The following is a 23,277-nucleotide window of genomic DNA, read 5'->3' as shown; positions in this document are numbered from 1 at the left end:
GGGGGGGGGAGAGGAGATTATTAGCAAAGAACCCATTGTTTTAGGCCTGGTTGCGCTCCTAAGGGGAACAGCAGGGGTCAAGCAGTCAATCTCATAGTGCTGACCAGGAAAGTCCCATGTGGACTGGGTAAAGGTGACATTTCTGGGGGGCTGAAACTGCAGCTAGGTTAAGGCCCCAAGTCCACCAACCAAGACCTAATACCTAACCTAAGGGACACCATGTGGGGCCTTGGTTTCCTTTTTCACAGATCCCCTGGGTGTCAGGAGCAGGTCCAGTTGGCTCCGGTGCCTGTAACGGAGTGAAGTACACGAGAGAGGATGCCTCGCTCTCTCTGGTAAAGTCCTTACTAACTAGAACATGTTAGTCAAATCTATAACCACTTGAATGTATCCATTCAGGCAATGATACCTGGTAGAGGAGTTCTAGCAAGAGGAATAGCCCTGTTCAGTTCTCTGTAGCTGTAGCAAGGCCCCACCTAGTAGCCGTGGCTTTCAGCACAGGCAGCCCAGGGAACCAAAAGAAGGGGTGAGGGGTAGTCAGCACCCCTTCTGTAACTAAGCTCCGCCAGCACCCTCCAGGTGCAGGTAGGGGAAGTGAACTCTTCCCAGCAGTGGTGCCGCCCATGAGCTTCCAGTGGCTGAGACAGAAAGCCTGGCCTGGACTCACGAGCATAGGTCGAAAGTGGACTGCCAGCACCCTGTTCACAAAAAGGAGGGGCGAAAACACCACTAAGTGTATTGTTTCTATGGCTTCTCGAATGCTTTTCACCACAAACCCAAATTACAGTAGTTCCTTTATTAAACCTTGGTCAAATTGCCTTAATGCGTGGGTGACCTCTGTCTAGTCTTGGGACCTTGACTGATGTCAACTCCACCTCCAAGGAGAATATGGTTATGGTTAGGAATTCTCTGGAGAAAGTGGTTTCTCCGTTTTTAACCCACCCAAACCCGAAGCTGAGAGAGGCAGCTCTCCCCATCATCCTTCTCCAGCCGGTCGGCTTCCCTTCAGTTCACCTACAAGGAAAGGACTGTTACTTTTCTGAGGGTCCCAGACCTTGCAAATCTGTGAGCCGACCTCCGCTTTGGCAGGGGCCCTGTGTTCCATCGTGGAGTTCTTTAAAATTCTAGGAATAAGGCGTGCACCATTTCTTCACTTTTCCGGATTTACCCTTGTTCTTCATTCCTCAATTTAGAGCGGTTCCCTTCATTTCTGGCCCCTTCACCATAGATTTTAAGGTTTTCTTTTGCATTTGCAGTTTTGAACAATGTTTGGTGCTGTGTGTAGAAAGTTTTCTCTGCCTAGCTTGACCACCTTTTTCTGGAAAATGAAAGCCCAACAGCAATTCAGTTTTGCCTCTAAAGTATTCAGAAATCACAGGCCCTGTGGGGTCCTATTTACTCTTGTTTCCTCGGACAAATTACGTGCTTTGTGCTCATGCACGTAGTCCGCAGATTTTTGCCTCTGTCTCCTCTTCCACCTGCGTGTCCTCTGCCACATATTCCCTTTGTCACAGAGATTCTCATCAAGAAAACAGCCTCCTGGGCTTTCCTTAGTCACCATGGCTACGTTTTTTTTTTTAAAGGAGGTAAAATTGGTATAGGGCATGATACTCCTTACGGGCGTATGCTACGGTTACTTCTAAACCACTTTTCTAAGTGACATGAAAGAGGATCTTTAAAAAAACATAGATCTATAAAATATAGTTCTTTTTTTCTCCTTTGTTAAAAAAATATTTGGGTTAGGTCCTGCAGCTGTCTGTGTGACTTGACACTTGGACTTTCCACCCTGAGAATGTATTGCTCCTCGCGGACCCTGATTCAAACCTGCGACTGTCCCAGAACCGTCAGGTGCTGTGTACAGTGACACTCCTGTCAGCTTCTCCACCCAGCCTTGTCCATCTCCAGGGACCCTCCACTAACTCCCTTTATCTTCCTGGTCACACCTCAAGTCTGTTTTGAGGAAGAGGGACTGGTGGGCACTCTAACAACCCAGAAACCCACACAGCTCCTTGGAGAAATCTCCCATTGAGATCACATCCTCATGGGAGAACTGTGGCCCCCCCTCATGTCCTCTTTCTTCCAGTCCTCCTCTCAGAGCCAGAACAGCAGACCCATAGGTCTTAGGCTTGATGTATTAGTACTCTCCCCCCAAACTCTGAATCCTGAACCAGGGTGCAACCTAGGGGGCAGTTCTGTCATGTCCGGTGGCTGTGAGGATATGCACAGTGAAACTTCCATGTGATTTAGCTTTTGCTGTATTTCCTAGTCCTCTTGAGCATTTTTTATTACCGTCTACATTCTGAGTCGCTTCTAGCTACCGTTAAGTATTAACGTCTATGTTTTTCTAATACATTTATGCTTTGCTTATATTTTAGAGAACACTAATACAGATGACCTTGACTTTTATAATTTTTTTTAAGTAGGCTCCGCGCCCATTATGGGGCTCGAACTCACAACCCTGAGATGAAGAGTTGCTGCTCTACCAGCTGAACCAGGCGCCCCCAATGCCTTCACTTGTAAACCAGCCTCAATCCTAAGTCACTCTTTCTCCTGTTATAGGCTCCCTTTGAATTGATTTGTGTGACCAGTTCTATTTTGCTACCTTAGTGTTCTGTACTCTCCCTGCTGGCAAGAACAGAGGGCGCGTGGCTCCTCCTCGCTGTACGGCGTCGGATCTGTAGCAGCTGTCAGTGAAATCTGCTTCTTTCCTAATATCACTAAAATAATCATTCTGGGTTTGCAAACAGAATTCTCTTTACTACATTGAGGGAGATGATGCAAGTTAATTCCATTAGTTTCCACGTTACATATGCAAAGAATACATGACCAGAATGCTGGATTCCCGAATTCTTGACATCACACATACTATGCTCATATTATCACATATTGCTTTGGAGACGTAGCTGCCAACAGAAAAAACAAGATCATCAGTGGACAAACGGGAAAGTAGTGACAGCCGTTGTTGAGAATACTAAATTTGAACCCGACAAAGATATGAATATTCTTCCCAAATCAATTGGTTCTTTGATCATTGAAGTTATTCTGAGATTTGGTTTTGACTGCACAGATCTGACAGTTCTGCTGATTATGAATTGCGAGAGCAGCGATCCCAGCCTGCTGAGAGAGCACTGCCAGAATTCTCACGATAATCTAGCAAATTAGAGACATTATTTAATAATGCTGAGAGAATATTTTTTAAAGATTTGTTTTATTCATTAGAGAGAGAGAGAGAGCTAGCTAGCGAGAGCAGGGGGAGGGTCAGAAGGAGAAGCAGACTCTGTGCTGAGCAGAGAATCCGATGCAGGGCTCGATCCCAGGACCCCAAGATCATGACCTGAGCTGCATGCAGATGCTTAACCAACTGAGCCACCCAGGTGCCCTGAGAGAGAATATTTTTATTTTAAAATAGAATTCTGCTCCCTTTGATTATACCTGCCCTCTTCCAGGCGAATCCCTAAGATGCCATGCCCCCTCCCCATGGGGGTGATGTAGAGCTTGTGGCCACGGCCTTGTCAACCATTCTCATCGTGCATTGATGAGGGATACTCCTACCCCTCTTCTCCAGGAGTCCCGAACTGTCGGGGTAGAGTTCTGTCGACCATCCCTGCCTTGTACTAACCCAAGCAAAGGTGGTGCCTTTACCCCTCCCCTGCAAAGACTGAGTAGAGCCCTGTTGACCATTTCCTCCCTGCACTAAGACGAGTAGAGGCGGCCCTCCTTCTTCTCTTCAAGCACTGCAGAGACAAGTAGTAGCTAAAAACTCAAATTTGGTAAACCTACAGATTGAAAAAGCTGATCAAACGCAAGCAGGTTAAATTCAAGGAAATCTACATCAAAAACAACACATTTCTGGAAACTAAAGACAGAAAATAACTTGAAATCAGCCTGAGAAAAACGACAGTTTTATCTATAGAAGAACAACAGCTCTAATGACAGTGGGTCTCTCATTGGCTACCGTAGAAACCAGAAGGAAATAACACAACATTTCCCAAATGCTGAAGTAAGTTAATACACCAGTGAAGAGACCAATCTTGGCACAACGTGCATAAAATCACGACCCAATTAGATGCTGTCTACAGGAAACCCACTTCAATTATAATAAGTAGGTTGGAAATAAAATGAATGGAAAACAACATCCCATACAAACATTAATCAAGAGGGAGCAGGAGTAGCTAAATTAATAACAGGTAAAGTAGACCTCAGAGCAAAGAAAATTGCCAAGGATAAGGAGAGACATTACACAAACGTAAGAGGGCCAACTAACCAAGAAGTCGTAATACTAAATGTATATGTACCAAATGACAGAGCTGCAAGATACATGAAAAAAAAAAACTGATAGAAGTTAAAGGAAAAGATTCCACGTTTATAGTCAGAAAATTCAACAATCTCCTCTCATAATTGATAGAACCACTACATCAAAAATCAGAAAGGGTGTGGAAGCACTGAAACAGATAAGCAACAAAGCAGTGCCATTGCTATTCCACCCAACAAGCGCAGGGCACACACTCAAACATTCACCAACATCCACTATGCCCCAGGTCATAAAGCAAAGTTGGACAGACATAGAAGGAAGAACATACGGAGTATGTGCTCTATAACTGATTCAAACCAGAAATCAACAAGATAGTAATAAAATATCCAAACACTTGAAAAATAAACACACTTTTGAATAACCCATGGGTCTTTTCTCCCGAAACTAATATTACATTATATGTTGACTAACCGGAATTTAAATAAAAACTGGAAAATAATTAGTCAATCCATGGGTCAAAGGGGAAAAGGGAAATTAAAAAGTATATGGAGGGGCGCCTGGGTGGTTCAGTCGGTTAAGTGTCTGCCTTTGGCTCAGGTCATGATCCCAGGGCCCTGCGATCAAGTCCCTCTCCCTCTGCCACTCCCCCTGCTTGTGTTCTCTTTCTCTCTCTCTCAAATAAAAACTTTAAAAAAAAGTATATGAAACTGAGTGAAAATGAAAATACGATCAGTTGGAATTTGTAAGTTGCAGCCAAAGCAGTGCTTAGTGAGGAATTAGAGCATCAGATGCTAATATTTAAAGAGAGAAGTCTTGAGACGCCTGGGTGACCAACTCTTAGTTTCGGCTCTGGTTGTGATGGTATCAGGGTTGTTGGAGCAGGCCTGTGTTGGGCTCCACACTCAGGAGGGGGTCTGCTTGAGATTCTCTCTCTTTTTTTCTCCCTCTGCCCCTCCCATGGCTCACTCATGCACTCTCTCTCAAAAAAGAAAAAAGTCTCAAAGCAATAATCTGAGTTTCTACCTCAAAAATTAGAAAACAAAATAAACCAAAGCAAGAAGGAAGAGCAGAGATGAAACTAAAAAAAAAAAAAAAAAAAAAAAAAAAAAAGAAAAGAAGAAAAAAAAAAAAAAAAAAAAAAAAAAAAAAGACAAAAGAAAAGCTATTTATTTGAAAAGATAATTAAAAGTGATAAACCTTGGGGGCGCCTGGGTGGCACAGCAGTTAAGCGTCTGCCTTCGGCTCAGGGCATGATCCCGGCGTTGTGGGATCGAGCCCCACATCAGGCTCCTCCACTGGGAGCCTGCTTCTTCCTCTCCCACTCCCCCTGCTTGTGTTCCCTCTCTCGCTGGCTGTCTCTATCTCTGTTGAATAAATAAATAAAATCTTAAAAAAAAAAATTAAAAAAAAAAAGTGATAAACCTCTATTAAGACTGACAAAGAGGGTCACCTGGGTGGCTCAGTTGGTTAAGCATCTGCCTTTGGCTCAGGTCATGATACCTGAGTCCCAGGATCGAGCCTCCCATCAGGCTCCCTGCTCAGAGGGGAGTCTGCTTCTCCCTCTGCCCCTCGTCCCACTCTCATGCTCTCCCTCTCTCTCTCTCTCAAATAAATAAAACCATATTATTTTATATATATATGTATATACACATATATATACATATACATATAAAGACCAACAAAGAAAAAAAAAAGACAAATTACCAGTGTTAGGAGTAAAGGAGTCGAAATCACCAGATTCTGCATATATGTAAAAGACTGAAAGGAACAAGTTATATGAAATGACTAATTCCTGGAAAACCACGAACTACCAGAACTCAGCATAAAAGAGATAATCTGAATGGTGCTATAACCATTAAAGAACTCATAGTTGGGGTGCCTGGGTGGCTCAGTTGGTTGAGTGTCTGTCTTCCGCTCAGGTTTTGATCCCAGGGTCCTGGGATCCGGTCCTGAGTTGGGCTCCCTGCTTAGCGGGAGGTCTGCTTCTCCCTCTGCTCCTCCCCGCTGCTTGTGCTTGCTTGCTCTCTCTCTCTCTCTCTCTCTCTCTCTCACACACACACACACACACACACACACACGCTCTTGCATGCCCATGCTCTCTCTAAATAGAAACTTTAAAAAAATTTCTGAAAAAGAATTCACAGTTATGAAGTCCTGGGATCAAGCCCTGCATTGGGCTCCCTGCTCAGCAGGGAGTCTGCTTCTCCCTCTCCCTCTCTCCCTGCTCATGCATGCTCACTCTCTCTCTAATCAATAAAATCTTAAAAAGAAAAATCAATCACTGTAATTTGTCTTATTAAGAATCTAAAAAGGAAAAATCATATGCTCACAGTAATTGATGCAGGAAAAGCATTGGCAAAATTAAACCTCTATTGATGATAAAAACCCTCAGCAAACCAGGACTAGAATGGAACTTCCTCAACATAGTAAAGGGCAACTACGAGAACATACGGTGAATATCATAATGGCGAAAGACCCAACACTTTCTATAAAAAGCAAGGATATCTGCTGTCCACTCCAATGTTATTACTGAAGGTTATTATTATTATTATTATTAGTAGTAGTAGTAGTAAGTAAAGTCCACACTCAACGTGGGGCTTGAACTCATGATCCCAAGATTAAGGGCCTCATGCTCTACCAACTGAGCCAGCCAGGCACCCCTTGCTATTGAAAGTTATATCCAATGCAATAAGTCAAGAACAAGGAATAAAAGACCTATGGATTGGAAAGCAAGGGGAGAAAAACTGTCTCTGTTGACAGATGACATGATTGCATACATGGAAAATCACAAAATATCTATAGATAATAAGAGCTATTTGAATAATAGTTTAGCAAGATTGCAGGATATAAAATTAGTATTTTAAAAGTCAATCATTTCTACATACTACTAGTGAAAAATTGAAAACTGAAGACATTACTGTTATAGCACTCAAGCCACTAAATACTTAGGTATAGTCTTACAAAATATTTGCAAAATCTGTGTCCTGAAAACTAGAACACTTGATAAGATAGGGAAGATGTAAATAAATTGAGAGACATAAGGCTCACTGATCAGAAGACTCAATTGTAAAGATGCCATTTTCTTCCCAAATCTGTAGATCCAGTAGAATTCCAGTACAAACTCCAGCAGAATTTTTTGTGTGTCCCAGTAGGATTCTAATTTTTTTTATTTAATCTCTATACCCAACTTGGGGCTCAAACTCATGACCCCGACCGAGATCAAGAGTTGCACGCTCTTTTGACTAAGCCAGCCAGGAGTCCCTAATTCTATTTTTTTAATTCCCTTAAGTAATCTCTAAGACCAGTGTGAGACTCAACCTCACCACCCCAAGATCAAGAGTCACATGCTTCACAGACTGAGCCAGCCAGGCACCTCCCTGGCAGAATTTGTGTAGACATTTACAGACTTATTCTAAAATATATGTAGAAAAACAAACAAGAAGAAAACAAAAAAAAATATGTAGAAAACAAGGGAACCAGAATAGCCAAAGTAATTTTGCAAAAGAAAAAAGTGGAGGACTCATATCATCAGATTTTAAAATTTCTATGAAGTTACACTTTCAAAGTAGTGTGTTATTAGAGAAAGGATAGACACATTGGTCCTTGGAACAAAAGAATCTTGAAATTAACATACATACATTATATATATATATATATATATATGTATGTATATATATAGAGAGAGAGAGAGAGACAGAGAGAGAGAGAGAGTCAATTTTTGGCAAAGATGTAAAGGGAATTCAGTGGAGAAAGAATGGCTTCCCCCCCCCACAAATGGTGAATAAATACCTGTATGTAAAAAAAAAAAAAAAAAGAAAGAAAAAAAGAAAAAAAAGAAACCTTGATCTATATCTTATCCTATATAAAATTTAATTCAAAATGGATAATAGACTAAAACATAAAATCTCAAACTATACAATTTTTATAAAAACAAAGGGGAAAACCTTAGTGACCTTGGGTTAGGCAAAGATTTCTTAGATATAACATCCAGAGCCCAATCATTTTAGAAGAAAAATTGGAGATTCATCAAAATAAGGACACCTGCTCTTTGAAAGACAGAGTAGAAAGACAAACCACAAAGTGGGAGAAAATATTTGCAAATCCTTATCTGATAAAAAATTTATATTCCAAATATATAAAGAACTATCAAAACTAGATATTAATAAACAACCCAACTAAAAAATGTACACGGTGCTTCGCCAAAGAAGATATCTGGATGGCAAATAAGCAAATGAAAAGCTGCTTGACGTCGTTAGGGAAATACACAATACAACTATATTAAGAGCATACCTCACACATATTAGAACGTAAAATAAATAAACAAAACAAAACCGGAGCAACACCAAGTGGCAATGCGAAAAAGTATAGCCCCCTAGGAAAGGGTTTAGCAGTTTCTTATAAAATCAAACATCATATGACCCAACAGTTCCACTCGCAGGTAAATGTGAAAACATGTTCATTCCAAGCTAGAATCAACATAAGTGACCCTCAGCTGGCGAGGTGATGAACCGGGGCCCATCTACACAACAGGGCACTGACCACTCAGCAGCAAAAGGGAGGGCGTTCCCAATACACTCAACAAGGGTGAATCTCAGAAACACCACGCTCACTGAAAGAAGCGAGACACAAAGGGAATATATACTGTATAATTCCATTTACGTAAAAGTTTAGAAAATTTAAACTAATCAATAAGGACAGAAAGCAGATCAGTGGTTGCCTGGTGTGGGGATGGAAGGAGGGACAGCCTGCAATGGAGCCTAAGAAAACTTTGGGGATGATGGAACTATTCTGCGGTTTGAGTGTACTTCTGATTAAAAAGACTACGGTTCTGGGGCGCCTGGGTGGCACAGCGGTTGGGCGTCTGCCTTCGGCTCAGGGCGTGATCCCGGCGTTATGGGATCGAGCCCCACATCAGGCTCCTCTGCTATGAGCCTGCTTCTTCCTCTCCCACTCCCCCTGCTTGTGTTCCCTCTATCGCTGGCTGTCTCTATCTCTGTCAAATAAATAAATAAAATCTTTAAAAAAAAGNAATCTTTAAAAAAAAAAAAAGACTACGGTTCTGTCAAAACTCAGACTGTGCTGGATAACTGGATTCTATTTGGGGAAGACAAAATTTCTTTGCATTGTTAAAAAATTAGACAGATAAAACCATAATACTACATAGTATGGACCATGTGATATGAAGGGGAAGTATTTAAAATTATTGAGAGGCGCCTGGGTGGCTCAGTTGGTCAAGCATCCCGACTCCTTTTTTTTTTTTTTTTAAAGATTTTATTTATTTATTCAACAGAGATAGAGACAGCCAGCGAGAGAGGGAACACAAGCAGGGGGAGTAGGAGAGGAAGAAGCAGGCTCATAGAGGAAGAGCCTGATGTGGGCGGAGGAGCCTGATGTGGGGCTCGATCCCAGAACGCCGGGATCACACCCTGAGCCGAAGGCAGACCTTTAACCGCTGTGCCACCCAGGCGCCCCAAGCATCCCGACTCTTGATTTCAGTTCAGGTTGTGATCTCAGGGTCAAGATCAAGCTCTGAGCCTGGCTCCCCGGCAGTGGGGAGTCTACCTCTCTCTCTCTCTCTCCCCCCTCCTTTCGCCCCTCCCCCTACTCATGCTCTCTAAAATAAACAAATCTTAAAAAAATTTTTTTTAATTATTGAAAGGAGAAAAGCATTTATGACTTACAGTAGGCTAATATTTATTAGATATGATAGGGGCGCCTGGGTGGCACAGCAGTTGGGCGTCTGCCTTCGGCTCAGGGCGTGATCCCAGCGTTATGGGATCGAGCCCCACATCAGGCTCCTCTGCTATGGCCTGCTTCTTCCTCTCCCACTCCCCCTGCTTGTGTTCCCTCTCTCACTGGCTGTCTCTATCTCTGTCAAATAAATAAATAAAATCTTAAAAAAATAAAGATTAGATATGATAAAGAACAAAATAAAATCTGCTAAGCATAATTATATATCAGTTATATACGATTAAAAGTTTTTTTGCCTCCATAACACTGGAAATAATTTATCTGAACATAGAGATCTAGATTACAGCTGCACAATACTTCATGTCATAGTAATTTAAACAATCTCTTATGTTTAGGCAGTTAGAGAGTTTCCAGCATTTGGCAATCACAACTCATGTTGCAATAAACAGCCAACGGATTTCTAATTGGTGGAGGTTTACTGTCAAATTCCTGCTAGTGGTACCGGCAGTTTGAAGAATACGTATTTTGTATTTTGTTAGATCTTGGCAAAAGTAAACATTATAAGGACAAGCCACGATGTATATAAAAGACAAGACCTCTATGTATACTCTGTAAAATCTCAAGAAAAACAATTTAGATGAAGGCAAGCAATCTATGAGAAAACTAAAATGGAGATAAAAACAGCTCACTAAAGAAGCACCCCGGGGGCAGCCGGGTGGCTCAGTCGGTGAAGCGTCTGCCTTCGGCTCAGGTCATGATCCCAGGGTCCTGGGATTGTGCCCCGCATCGGGCTCCCTGCTCAGTGGGGAACCTGCTTCTCCCTCTGCCTCTGCCCCCTGCTCATGCTCTCTCTCTCAGATAAATTAAAGAAAGAAGGAAAGAAGGAAGCAAGGGAAGAAGGGAAGAAGGGAAGAAAGGAAGAAAGGAAAAAAGAAAGAAAGAAAGAGGAAAAGGAAAAGGAAAGCAACCCAAATGACTGATGAACTCAAAAAAAGGTATAAACCTTGCAAGTAGAGACAGGATATTGAGGATAGAAATGTTCCATGTTCTGCTGTGGGCAAACAAGTGGGGGCCCTTTTGGAAACCTTCTGAAATGTACTGCAAGGGCTGTGAACATATTCCAAGGACTAGCAATTCTCTTTTTGGACACAAGTGTGTGTGTGTGTATATATACATATATCTCCTCAAAAAAAATTTTTTTTTAAAGATTTTATTTATTTATTCGACAGAGATAGAGACAGCCAGCGAGAGAGGGAACACAAGCAGGGGGAGTGGGAGAGGAAGAAGCAGGCTCATAGCGGAGGAGCCTGATGTGGGGCTCGATCCCATAACGCCGGGATCACGCCCTGAGCCAAAGGCAGACGCTTAACCGCTGTGCCACCCAGGCGCCCCTCAAAAAAATTTTTTTTAAAAACCTCACTTATTATCCCTTCATTTTTTTATATGGAAGTTTGCAATCTTTAAGGAAAGGTCAGGTCACAGAGCAGGGCTTACCAGCTCGGCACCGGGTCACTCCCCGCGTGCTCCAGGTGACAGCAGCTCTTGAGGTGCGGGTAACGGCCTTCCTCGTCCCACATGTACAGATGCAGAGAGTCATCCATGGAGGTGGTGAGGACGTGCACCGGATCCTTCAAAGGACACCCGGGGTGAGTGGCCCAGAGACCAAGCAAAGAGTGGCGGGCGGGGAGGCTCATACCTACCACCCACAAGTTGCCGATGGTCCTCTGGTGGTCCTCAAATCGTTGTAGCAGGTGGCCACTGATGGTGAAGAGGAATAAGGATGGCCCACTCTCGAAGACAACCGTATTTCTGTCTCCGACGCCCATCCAAATAGGACTCTCCATATGAAGCGGCAACAGGAAAGTTGCAATCTGGCGGGCTGTGTTTGTGGGAAACACACACGCACGTCCAGGCAAACTGGGGATCCTTTAGCCAGCACGACAGCTTTACACCGAGTGAAAACACACACTCCCTGCTTTCATGGGACCTCAGTCTGGTGAGGAAAACGAAGGGTAGGCCAGCGACAAATACACAGCACAGACCACCGTAATGGGTGCCCGGACCCAGGAGCGGGCGGGGCGATGGACTGAAACGGCTCAGGCATGGAGGAGGCATTGGGATCCAGGCCCTAAGGCAGGATGGGAATCTAGACAGACCTGCCCAAGAGCGGGGTGGAGTGGAGGTCAGAGCATGGGCGTGAGAGGCACGCAGGCAGGGGTTAGCCCCCAGCTAAAGAAATCCCCCACCCCCTTTCCGCAGAGTTATAGCTCCCAAAGAATGCACGCGTGGAAGGGACTAGAAACCGTGTCTCTGATGTGGCACAGCCTACCTTGGATGTCTGTTCGGTCCCCCGTCCTCTTAGCCATTAGCTCAAAGGTGGTAAATCCTGTCTTCCTGCAAGAGCCTCTTCGGTACATCACTGTGATCCTGCTTGTCCTCCTTGGGGCCCAGCAGGCTCTGCAGCATGATGAAAATGGGATAGAGAGCGACAGAGGGCTTTTGCCTTCTGACGGTTTCAGTAAGCTCTCTGTGAGAAACACCTATGGAGAGATTATTGCACATGTAGTTGGGCGAAAGGAGAATTTACAGCACGTCAGGACAGGAGCGACTCCAGAAAAGCCTCCTTAAAAGTCCTGGTTTTCTGGGGCGCCTGGCCGGCTCAGTCAGTAAAGCATGTGACTCTTGATCTCAGGGTCATGAGTTCAAGCCCTACATTGGGCATGGAGCCTACTTAAACAAAACAAAACAAAACAAAAAAATCCTTGCTTTGTAGCCAAAGCTTTATTCTGAATCTTAGGAAACACTGAGTATTCCCTGTTTGTCATCTGACATCCAAGGACTGTCTTCCTCTCCTGCCTGTCAAGGTCATGCCTAAAGCAAAGTCCCCAAAGCTGCTCTTCCGGCAGGCCACGGAGTTAGAAAGTCATCTGGCCACATTGGAGCCCAGATCAAGCTGCCATTGGTTGGATAGATTTTTCCCTTCTTGGAGAACTGGTGGAAGGCTGTTTGGCTTTCACTGACTCCTCTCAGCTCCTTGCTCTCTGGTGTGTGGTCCACGCACGCCACTGGTAAAAATGGCGGACTCAAGGGCCACAGACTTTCTCAGAGGGACATTCGGAGGCTGATACGTTCTTATTTACTTCCGGACTTTTGTCCCTTCCAGCCAAGGTAGATAAATGTAAAGTAAGGAAAGCTAAAATGAGCAAGGTTACCAAAGATCCTGCTTTCTTGAGAGCACTCTCACCTCCTCTAGCTCTTTGGCTGATTCAGGCTTCATAAGCAAATTTTCATTAACAAACATTTTTTTTCTTGCAGCTTGATACTATCACTTCAAAGAACATTATTTCTTGGCTACAAAAATGGATTTTACATGCGATATGGCTTTTGAGATGAGGGAGCGCCCTGCGCGGTCCTCCCTGAGTTCTGCAGGTTCTTTGACACTTCCTAAACCCCACCTTCCTGGTGTTGACCCTCTCCTCCCAAAGCTAGGGCACAGAGCAACACCTACCACGGGCAAGATATTCTGATGTGTCCCAGATGCAAAGATCCATTTCTTGTCGGGAGAGCAGTGTAGGAGGTCAACACTGTATTTAAATGCATTGACTTTAGAGACACCCCTTAGCTCAGGCACTGTCAGTGTGTAGATGTTGCCTTCAGAGTTGCCCACCTGAAACCAAAGCACCACCACCACGTCAGTGGAAGGAGACAGGAAATCCGTGAGCACACAGAAGGCAGCACTGTCAGCTGCAAAACACACTATGGTTTCTTCGAGCCCCCAGTGGAGGTGAAAAGCTGTCGCAGCATCGTGAGAATGATCCCAAGGAATAAAACTTTCTAAGCCCCAAAGCACTCTTCTCAAGAATAGTCACTCATAGCACATCAACACTATTTTTCCCCCCTCAATGTTTTCCCAAACCCACAGCTCTCTCTTCATAATCCCTGTCCAAGGTCAAGTACTGTATAATACACACTTGAAAGAAGAGACATAGATAGGAAATCATTCAGGGACACTTTTTTTTCTTTTCTGGAAGAATGACTAGGGAAATGTACTTGTGGTAGATCAAAGGCCAAGATGGTAGCAAGGTTTATAGGGCCAACATTCACGGGTATGTTTGGACTCTCAGGGTATGTAGTAGGGATGACTCCAGGAAGATAGACAGTGATGTGACAGTCATGGGGCCATAACATCTGTCAAGGCAGCAGGCATTTTGTTTTGTGGGCCCTCTCTAGGAGCAGTGCTCACTTACCATCAGGAATGGGCCATCATTTGTGAGACAGATTTCCAAGGAAAAACAGGTCCAAGGCATGGTGAGAGTAGCCAGGGCATCCTCATCCTGACAATTCCACACTTTGACAGTTCCTTCCAAATCCACAGTGAATGCAAGATGCATTTGAGGGAGGGTCGCCAGACGCATGATACTAGACTGCTGGACTGGGCTGGACCAGATCATGGTGCCCTAGAGAATGAGAGGAACACAAGGAACTCTTCACACCTACTGGGCTTTCTTTTTGCCAGTGTTTATTTGGAACTCTCTTCCAAATCAGATCCATTTCTTGCTTCTGGGAAAGAATAAGAAAATTCTAAACATCTCAATTATTTGACGGATAGTGAACACAGAAAAGGAACAACGCGGTATATTCAAAGGGAAGATCTCACTATGTGATGGGCATAAAGAACAATCAGGCTTCTGGGCTCAAGTCAGTTCTGCCTCTTACTAAAGGTGTTACAACCAGCAAGTTACTTACCATTGTGGCTTCTTACAGGGCTGTTGTATTACATTTCACAGCACATGAAAGATTCTTAGAATTCTGCCTAGGGATGCCAGGGCGGCACAGTTGGTTAGGCATCTAACTGGGTTTCAACTCAGGTCGTGATCTCAGGGTTGTGAGATTGAGCCCCACGTCAGGCTCCATGTTCGGTGCACAGTCTGCTTGGATTTCTGTCTCCCTCTCCCTTCCCTCCCAAGTAAATAAATACATCTTTAAAAAAAGAAAAAAGAATTCTGCCTTGTCAACAGTAGGAATTCAAAGAATATCAACTCTCTTAATTGTTATTCCATCATCAATCTTGTACATTGCCAATAACACAGAAGAAATCGTTTCCCTTCTAGATTTTCTTTAACCTTTAAAAAATCGTGAAGCATATCATACAAAAAGAATATAAAAATAAATGCAAAATTTAGTTATTACAAATTGATAACTACTTCTAAGCCCACTTACACTTGCTCTATTAACTTCTCCACACTCCCCAAATGTAATCACCATTTTGATTTGTAACACTTAACAGGTTGCCTGTGTAGTGTTATCCATTGTTGTGCAATAAATCAGCCCCAAATTGGGTGGCTTAAAATCAAAACCACAATGAAATATCACCTCACACCTGTCAGAGTGGCTAAAATAAAAAATGCAACAACCAACAAGTGTCCACAAGGGTGCAGAGAAAAAGGAACCCTTGTGCCCTGTTGGTGAGAATGCAAACTGGAGCAGCCACTGTGGAAAACAGTATGAAGTTTCAAAAAATTAAAACCAGAACTACCACATGGTCCAGCAAGTCCACTACTGGGTATTTAGCTGAAAAAAAAAAAAAAAGGAAACACTAATTTGAAAAGGTAGGGGTATCCTTACGTTCACTGCAGCGTTATTTACAACAGCCAAGACATGGAAGCAACTCAAGTGTCCATTGACAGATGAACGGATAAAGGAGATTGGTATGTATGTACGCGTACACACACACAAGCACACACACAATGCAATATTACTTGGCCATGAAAAAGAATGAAATCTTGCCATTTTTGCAACAATATGGATGGATCTAGAGGGTATGATGCTAAGTGAAATAAGTCAGAGAAAGGCAAATACCATAGGATTTCACTCATCTGCGGAATTTAAGAAACACAAAAGAGACAAACCAAAAAAACAAACTCAACTCTAGAGAACAGTTCCCAGAGGGGAGGCAATGGGTGACGGGGAAACAGGTGACGGGGATGAAGGAGGGCACTTGTCATGATGAGCACCTGGTGATGTAAAGAAGCGCTAATCACTATATTGTGCACCTGAAGCTAACATAATGCTGTATGTTAACTATACTGAGTTTTTTTTAATAAGCAAAATAAATAAAAATAAACCCTCTCCAAAAAAACTGGGTGGTTAAAAGAAAAGTTTTTGTTATCTCAGTTTCTGATAGAAATTCAGGTACAGCTTGGCCAGGTGGTTGTGGCTCAGGGTCTCTTATGAATTGAAGTCGGCTTCATGAGGCGGAGGCTCAAGAGGGTTGACTCATATGGCTGGCAAGTTGGCGCTGGCTACCCGCAGCCCTCAGTACTTCACCACACAGACCTTCCCTGTAGGGTCTCTTAGGGTCCTTAACACTGTGGCTGGCTTTCTGGGAGCCAATGACTCAAGAGAGAGGAAGTGTATTTGATGACATAGCTTCGGAAGTCACACACCATCATTTCCACAATGTCCAATTGGTTACAAAGGTCAGCCCTATTCAGTGTGGGAGTGGACGATCTAGGATCATGAATAGGGGACAAGGAAGACTGAGGCCATCTTCAAGACTGGCTGATACACCCCACCCTGCAGTCCCTAATAACTCACCTCCCTCCCAGTGCAAAATACACTCACCATCTCCCATGCCCCCAAATATCTCACCATTACAGCAACATCACAAAATCCAAGACTTCATTGTTTAATGACATGAGGCCCTTTAGATTCAGTTCATCTTGATGTGAAAACCTCAGAACTAAGTATACAAGTTGTCTGACCCCCATCCCCAAAATACAAGGATAGGAGATTATAACATAGATACCATTATAGACACTTTCATCCAAAAAAAGGGGAAATGGAGGTAGAGGCGTGGGCATCACTGCTACGCAGAATATTTGAGATCCAACAGGGAACGTGCTGTAATATGTTGATCAGGATTCAACGCCTGGGAAAGGTTCTTCAGGACTCCTGGCTCCACTCTCTAGGCTCTTGGTTCTGCCTTGTCTGTATATGGTGGCCCAATTTTGTAGCTGAATGGTTTCACAGGCTGCTTCTTCCTTGGAAAAGTTCAAGATTCAAAGTCCTCTTTTCCTGTTGTGATATTTCAACCTCTTTAAATTCAAACTGGCAGCATTTCAGCCAGTACGATTCCCTTGAACTTAGTGGGTCTCCGAGAAACTTACTGGAGTTGATGTCATTAGATAAGAGCCACACCCACAAGTCTTTGGGATAAATCCCAGGGGCTGCTGAGGACAAGGCCTTAAACTTTGAGGTCCATTGCTTGACTAACAGTTCTGAGGCACCCCCTTAGATCGTTCTGTGGTCTGTAAAGAATTCTGCAGTCCCTCCTTTGGCTTCACCTTTATAGAATGGTTTATTGACGCTGCTGTGGGTTGATCTTGATCTTAAATTTTTGCATCATTTGCCATCTTGAAAAGCTACAATTTTTCAGAACCAGCGATCCTTGGCTCTCTTTTATCTAACGGTCATTTTATCCTTTCCCTCTTCTTCCAATAGCCTTGTTTACATTTCCCTTTAAGTCTTTGCAGCCTCATGACAGGCCCCTGGGTTTCTGCTAGGTCTCCTCAAAGTCCCAAACTCTCCTCAGAATTTTTCCAGCTTCTTCCACATCTTAAATTTTAAGGAAAGTGATACGAAAAACGGTTATCTGTTGCTGCCTAAAAAAATGCTAGAGCAGCTCGAAGCAATAAACATTTATCTCACACAGCTTCTGTTGGTTGAAAATTCAGGAGACAAGTCACTGAGTGGCTCTGGTTTCGGGTTCCTCATCTGGTTTCCGTGTGTTGACTGGGGACACAATAATCCGAAGGACTGAAGGTTAGCTTCCAAGGTGGTTCGCTCACATAACTGCAAAGATGGTGTTGGCTGTTGGCAGAAGGCCTGAGATCTTTGCCAAGTGGACCATCCACTGGGCTGCTGGGATGTCCTCGGGGACGTGGTGACTGGTTTCCCCCAGAACAACTTATCTAAGAGAGTACCTTTCTGATTTTCTCAGCTTTTAGTGAAATGTAACTGACATGTAACATTGTGTAACTTTAGGAGTCCCTTCTAGATTTTTTTCATCATTCCCTTGCCACCTCATATACTCATAAAGGGTTTATTTATCATACTTCAGAAGACCCAATGTGAAGAAGCGTCATTGTATACTTTCCACAGGGAGAGGAGAAAAATCCAAACAGAGAAAACCAAGAAAATGCAATAACTTGGGATCCCCTTTGGGGTCTTCCAGTCCCCCATCTAGTGATTTCTGCAGCACATTTATTGGTCCTGATGTAGAAGACCTTTGTCCGCCGTGGAAGTGATCGGTGAGAGACCACTGTCTGAAAAAGCCAACGTAACAAATGCCAACAGTTGACAGAGAGGCAGAATAGGTCGCGAAGGTGTGCAACACCCTAAGTTTATTTCACAGCCATTCCATGTTACCAATAGAAAACAAGTCCTTGTACAAACGTATAGATAGAAATACACATTAGGGACGCCTGGGTGGCTCAGTCGGTTAAGCATCTGCCTTTGGCTCAGGTCAGGATCCCAGGGTCCTGGGATCGAGTCCCCCATCTGGCTCACTGCTCAGAGGGGAGGCTGCCTCTCCCCCTGCCTGTGTGCCCATGTGCTCGCACTCTAATAAAATCTTAAAAAAAAAAAAAAACTACACATTAAAAAGTGCGTTTTCTGTGTGTCTACAGTCTGAACGGAAAGGTCACAGATTACCAATGAGAAGACCTGATTTGAAACTCTGTTTCTGTCACTGATTCCAAGTGCCATCCCCCCCAGCACTTGTTGCCTGTGTGGCACAGGATGGACAAGGTGAGGCATTACTTGTGCTCCTCACTGGCCCGACTCACCTCCTGCACGTCCCAGGCATAAAGCCTGTGCTTTGACGACACCGTACAAAGGATGGACTTCTCCTGTGCACCCACTGTGTGGCCACATCCTGACAGATAAGCCATAGGTCCTAAGATTCCTGGAAGGAAACACAGGCAATACTGGGCCACCAGATAGCGGAGGGATGGTCCAATCGAATAAAGAGGACTCTGGAAAGATAACTACGCTTTCCTGCACCCTCTTAGGACAGTTTGGGAAACAACTACGGCAAAGAGAAGAAGCTGGCTTCAGAGTCATCCAGACATGGGTTCCCAGGGCGGACGGGCCCCTGGGGAGACACTGGCCGGCTTGTTTTTCCTCCTTCGTTTCAGTTTCCCTAACGGGCAAAATGGGGATAAAGAGGGCTCCATCGGAGAACTGTTATGAGTTTTAAAAGAGGTACTAGGAATAAAGTGAATGGTAGAAGCCCTGTTATTCCAGTTTCCTTTTTAACATTTTTATTCTAGGAGGGACGGGAAGACTTTGGAGAAAGGGAGACCGGGCCCTGATTTCCTGAAGAGATCACTCTGGTCTCTCCATGCACCATGGACCGTGGGGGACAAGAGAAGACACAGGCCGACTGTGACCTCTACCACAGCAACCCAGCACCAGAAGCTGTAATTTTCTTTCTCTTCACTGAATGAAGACACGGGGGAAAATAGTGCATTTCTTAAAACCATTTGTCACGTTCTTCCCAGGCGTTCCATCCCCGTACCGAGGTTCCCGCTCGCTTCTCTGAAGAGAAAGTCCTCTGGCTTCACCACCGCCATCCGGTGCTCCAGCTTCGTTTGTTCGAGGAAGAGCCACTTCCAGGTCTGTGAGCCCAGGCACCCGGAGAAGTTGCACAGGCTCCATTTCTTCAGACACAGGTTTCTGGAAACAGAGTCATTGGCCCCCCAGGCTGCCCCTGGTCAGTTGGCCTCCCCAGTAGCACTGGTCTTGTGAACCTTTCCTCGCTGTGAGCCTCACTCGTGCCTCTCCCCACGCAGCCCTGCACAAGCCGCCCCAGTACACACTTGGAGGTCCGCGGCCTCCCATGAGAAACACCTGCCTTCCCACCGGACCCTGCCCCGGCTCACCTCCACAGCTGATCGTTCTCCGCCACCCTATTCCAGCCCTGAGGGAGAGAAAGGAAGAGGTCAGCGGGCAGTCACTACCCAAACATTGGCTCCTCCTCTGCTCTCCTGTGCTCGGGGAGTAAGGCCTTCCTCGGTTCACCGGCTGCCAGCAGGGCTCTCAAAGCCCTCCCGGTCTGGGGGGACCCCCACACGGTAGCCGCAGAGGCCCATCTCTGCTAAGACAGGTGCTCAGAATTCTTGCAGGAGAAACGTGGGTTTCCCGGGCCTTGAAATGCGAGCTGCAAGGACCCTTTAGTCAGCACAGAGACGCTGTACACTCCTTTGTCCTTTTTCGTTTAACAAAACGTGAGGCCCTCAGAGCTAAGGACGCGAATTCCCCAACACCCAGTGCATCACTCCGCTGTTCTGCGATCTGGTCAGGAGCGGCCGCTGGAAGCCAGGGAGCTGGGTCTGTGCGAGCTGGGTGAAAGGGCCAGAACACGGTAAATGTAAGCAGTGAGGCAGCCTGCGGGGGTCTGAGGCTGGGGTCTCCTAGATCCCGACGCGGAGGGGCTGAGCGGAAAGGGGTCTGTGCGACACTCGTGGAGGGGTGGGGGTGGGACCCCACAGAGAGCGGACTGTGGGGAGCATTTACCCTGTTCACTTGGGAAGCCTGGAGCAAGCTGAATGCGTCCAGGAAGGAGAAGATCTTCAACAGCGGCACGTCCGGCACTTGGAACTCCATCCTGCGCCGGCTGAACCTGCATCCTGCCTCTTCTCCAGGTGCTCAGAATTTAAAGGCTGGGCCCAAGTCTGCCGCGCGCGCGGGAGGATGTCCACCCGTGGCGCCTCCGGCCTGCAGGTGTGCGCACTTCGGCCCCTTCCCCGGGGCCGGATCCACGCAGCCGAGGGCCTCCCTCCCAGCCCTTGCTTGTTAGTGCTCATTGTTCAAACGTGTTCCACAGGACCTTCTCCGGTGCCGGGAACTGAGAGTGCCGGGTCTGGGGCTGCTCTAGGTGCTGATGAACTTGTCGCAAATCTAGGAAATTTTGACTGACACGCTCACATTCATCCAATTCAAGTCTCTGTGTGACACCCTTTAAGTTCCAAATCACTGGTGTAGGGAGTCAGCCTGGCACTTTTTAGAAAAGATTTTGTTTATTAGAGAGAGAGCACAAGCAGGGGGAGCAGCAAGTAGAGGGAGAAGCAGGCTCCCCGCCGAGCAGAGAGCCCAATGCGGGACTCGATCTCAGGACCTGGAGGTCAGGACCTGAGTTGAAGGCAGACGTGTAACGGACTGAGCCACCCAGATGCACGCTTGGCATGTTTATATGTCTATTTGGGGACATGGAATCCTCTGGCAGGGCCTTTCTCCTAGCACCAACGCAGCCCCTGTGTTTCCACCTTTGTGCATTCCATTTTCCGGCGGAAGGAGAAAGCATGGGCCACGCAGACTTCCCCACAGAGGCCCATGCCGAGGACACAGGGCCTGCCCGAGATGGTTGCCACAGCTGGCGCCCTTCTCTCGTGACCCAGTTCGTTTCTTCCAAGAACTTGACAACTGATTCCGGTATTTTCTATGAGTTCCTTTGTGAGGCTCAGTGGTGACGACCCCTTCTGTTGCCTCCAGCCGGACCTGCCGTAGTGGGTCTTGGAAGCCCCGTTTTCCCTATGTTATCTACTCCATTATCAAAAACCATACTGGGCTGTTCAGGGATAAATATCCCTTCCTCAGAATTTGCGGTGGAAAACCTTTCACATTGACAGGCCCAGCAAGTACAAACCTGACAACTATGGGAGGACACCTTTTTCATTCTGTTGAATTAGGTTCATAGGAAACTGGTTTGAAGAGAATGTGGTTTAAAGAGAAAAAGGGGCACCTGGGTAGCGCAGTCGTTAAGCGTCTGCCTTCGGCTCAGGGCGTGATCCCGGCAATTTGGGATCGAGTCCCGCATCGGGCTCCTCCGCTGGGAGCCTGCTTCTTCCTCTCCCACTCCCCCTGCTTGTGTTCCCTCTCTCGCTGGCTGTCTTTGTCAAATAAATAAATAAATAAATAAAATCTTTTCTTCCTCTCCCACTCCCCCTGCTTGTGTTCCCTCTCTCGCTGGCTGTCTTTGTCAAATAAATAAATAAATAAAATCTTTAAAAAAAAATAAATTAAGAGAAAGAAATTGTCACAAAGAAAAAAAAATTCTGGTTTCAAGAGAGATAAAGGGGGTCTTCCAGTATCTTTCATATCAGTAATTCTAGTCCTTTCTAAGTCAGTTTCCCTGAATGATGCCATTTTACTAATTATAATATTAAAATCTGTTTTTTTGGTTTACCTAATTCAAATTAGGTAAGCTCTTGACTGCCTATTCCTATTCACTACCTTTAATACCAACAAAAATGTGTGTTCAAATTTATTAGACCTGGATATACATCCTAAACTTTTCTTCAAGTATATTCATGTATGGGCAAATAACACATGGGACTGCACACCTGTCAGAATGCCTAAAATAAAAAAAGAAACAACAAGTGTCGGCAAGGATATGGAGAAAGGGGAAGCCCGTGCGCTGCTCGTGGGAATGCAGACTGGGGCAGCCATTGTGGAAAACAGCATGAAGTTTCCTCAAAAAATTAAAAATAGAATTACCACATGGTCCAGTAATTCTATTAATTCAAAAAGATAGGTGCACCCCTATGTTTACTGCAGTGTTATTTACAACAGCCAAATTATGGAAGCAGCCCAAGTGTCCGCTGATAGACAAATAAAGAAGATATGTATATATACATATATATACACGGAACACACACACACACAGACACACACACACAGAGGAATATTACTTGGCTGTAAAAAAGAATGAAATCTTGCCATTTGCCACAACATGGATGGATCTAGAGGGTACAATGCTAAGCAAAATAAGTCAGAGAAAGACAAATACCATATGATTTCACTCATATGTGGAATTTAAGAAACAAAACAAACGAACAAAGGAAAAAAGATACAAAAAACAGAGAGAATAAACTGATGGTTACCAGAAGGGAGGTGGGTGGGGGGATGGGTGAAATAGGTGAAGGGGATCAAGAGGGCACTTATCATGATGGGCGCTGAGTAATGTTTAGAATTGTTGAATGAGTATAACGTACACCTGAAACTAATCTAACACTGTATGTTAATTATACTGGAATTTTTTTAAAAAATATTTGTCAGAGAGAGGGAGCACAAGCAGGGGAAGCTGCAGGCAGAGGGAGAAGCAGACTCCCCACTGAGCAGGGAGCCCAACTCAGGACTGGATCCCAGGACCTTGGGTTCATGACCTGAGCTGAAGGCAGACACCCAACCAACTGAACCACCCAGGCGCCCCACTACCGGATTTTTTTTTAAGCCTCAAATTCAGAAAATTCCTAAAGAAAAGCAAAAAG

General features: G+C 44.9%; 1 protein-coding gene across 1 annotated transcript in view; it reads right to left on the bottom strand.

Annotated features, from left to right (window-relative positions):
- Positions 1 to 555: 555 nt before the first annotated feature.
- The window catches only part of FBXW12 (F-box and WD repeat domain containing 12), a 71,603-nt gene continuing 48,881 nt past the window's right edge, over positions 556 to 23,277 (bottom strand). Inside the window, exons 7-15 of the mRNA XM_034658251.1 lie at positions 19,891 to 19,928; positions 19,527 to 19,684; positions 18,793 to 18,911; positions 14,191 to 14,400; positions 13,452 to 13,610; positions 12,273 to 12,483; positions 11,644 to 11,822; positions 11,438 to 11,571; positions 556 to 2,903 (exon numbers count right to left, since the gene is read on the bottom strand). Of these exons, the coding sequence (XP_034514142.1) occupies positions 2,804 to 2,903; positions 11,438 to 11,571; positions 11,644 to 11,822; positions 12,273 to 12,483; positions 13,452 to 13,610; positions 14,191 to 14,400; positions 18,793 to 18,911; positions 19,527 to 19,684; positions 19,891 to 19,928 (1,308 nt within the window). The 3' untranslated portion in view covers positions 556 to 2,803. The remainder of the gene's footprint in view (positions 2,904 to 11,437; positions 11,572 to 11,643; positions 11,823 to 12,272; positions 12,484 to 13,451; positions 13,611 to 14,190; positions 14,401 to 18,792; positions 18,912 to 19,526; positions 19,685 to 19,890; positions 19,929 to 23,277) is intronic.

Source organism: Ailuropoda melanoleuca, chromosome 4 (genome assembly GCF_002007445.2).
Source record: "Ailuropoda melanoleuca isolate Jingjing chromosome 4, ASM200744v2, whole genome shotgun sequence".
Taxonomy (NCBI): Eukaryota; Metazoa; Chordata; class Mammalia; order Carnivora; family Ursidae; genus Ailuropoda; species Ailuropoda melanoleuca.
This window is presented reverse-complemented; position numbering and strand designations above follow the sequence as displayed.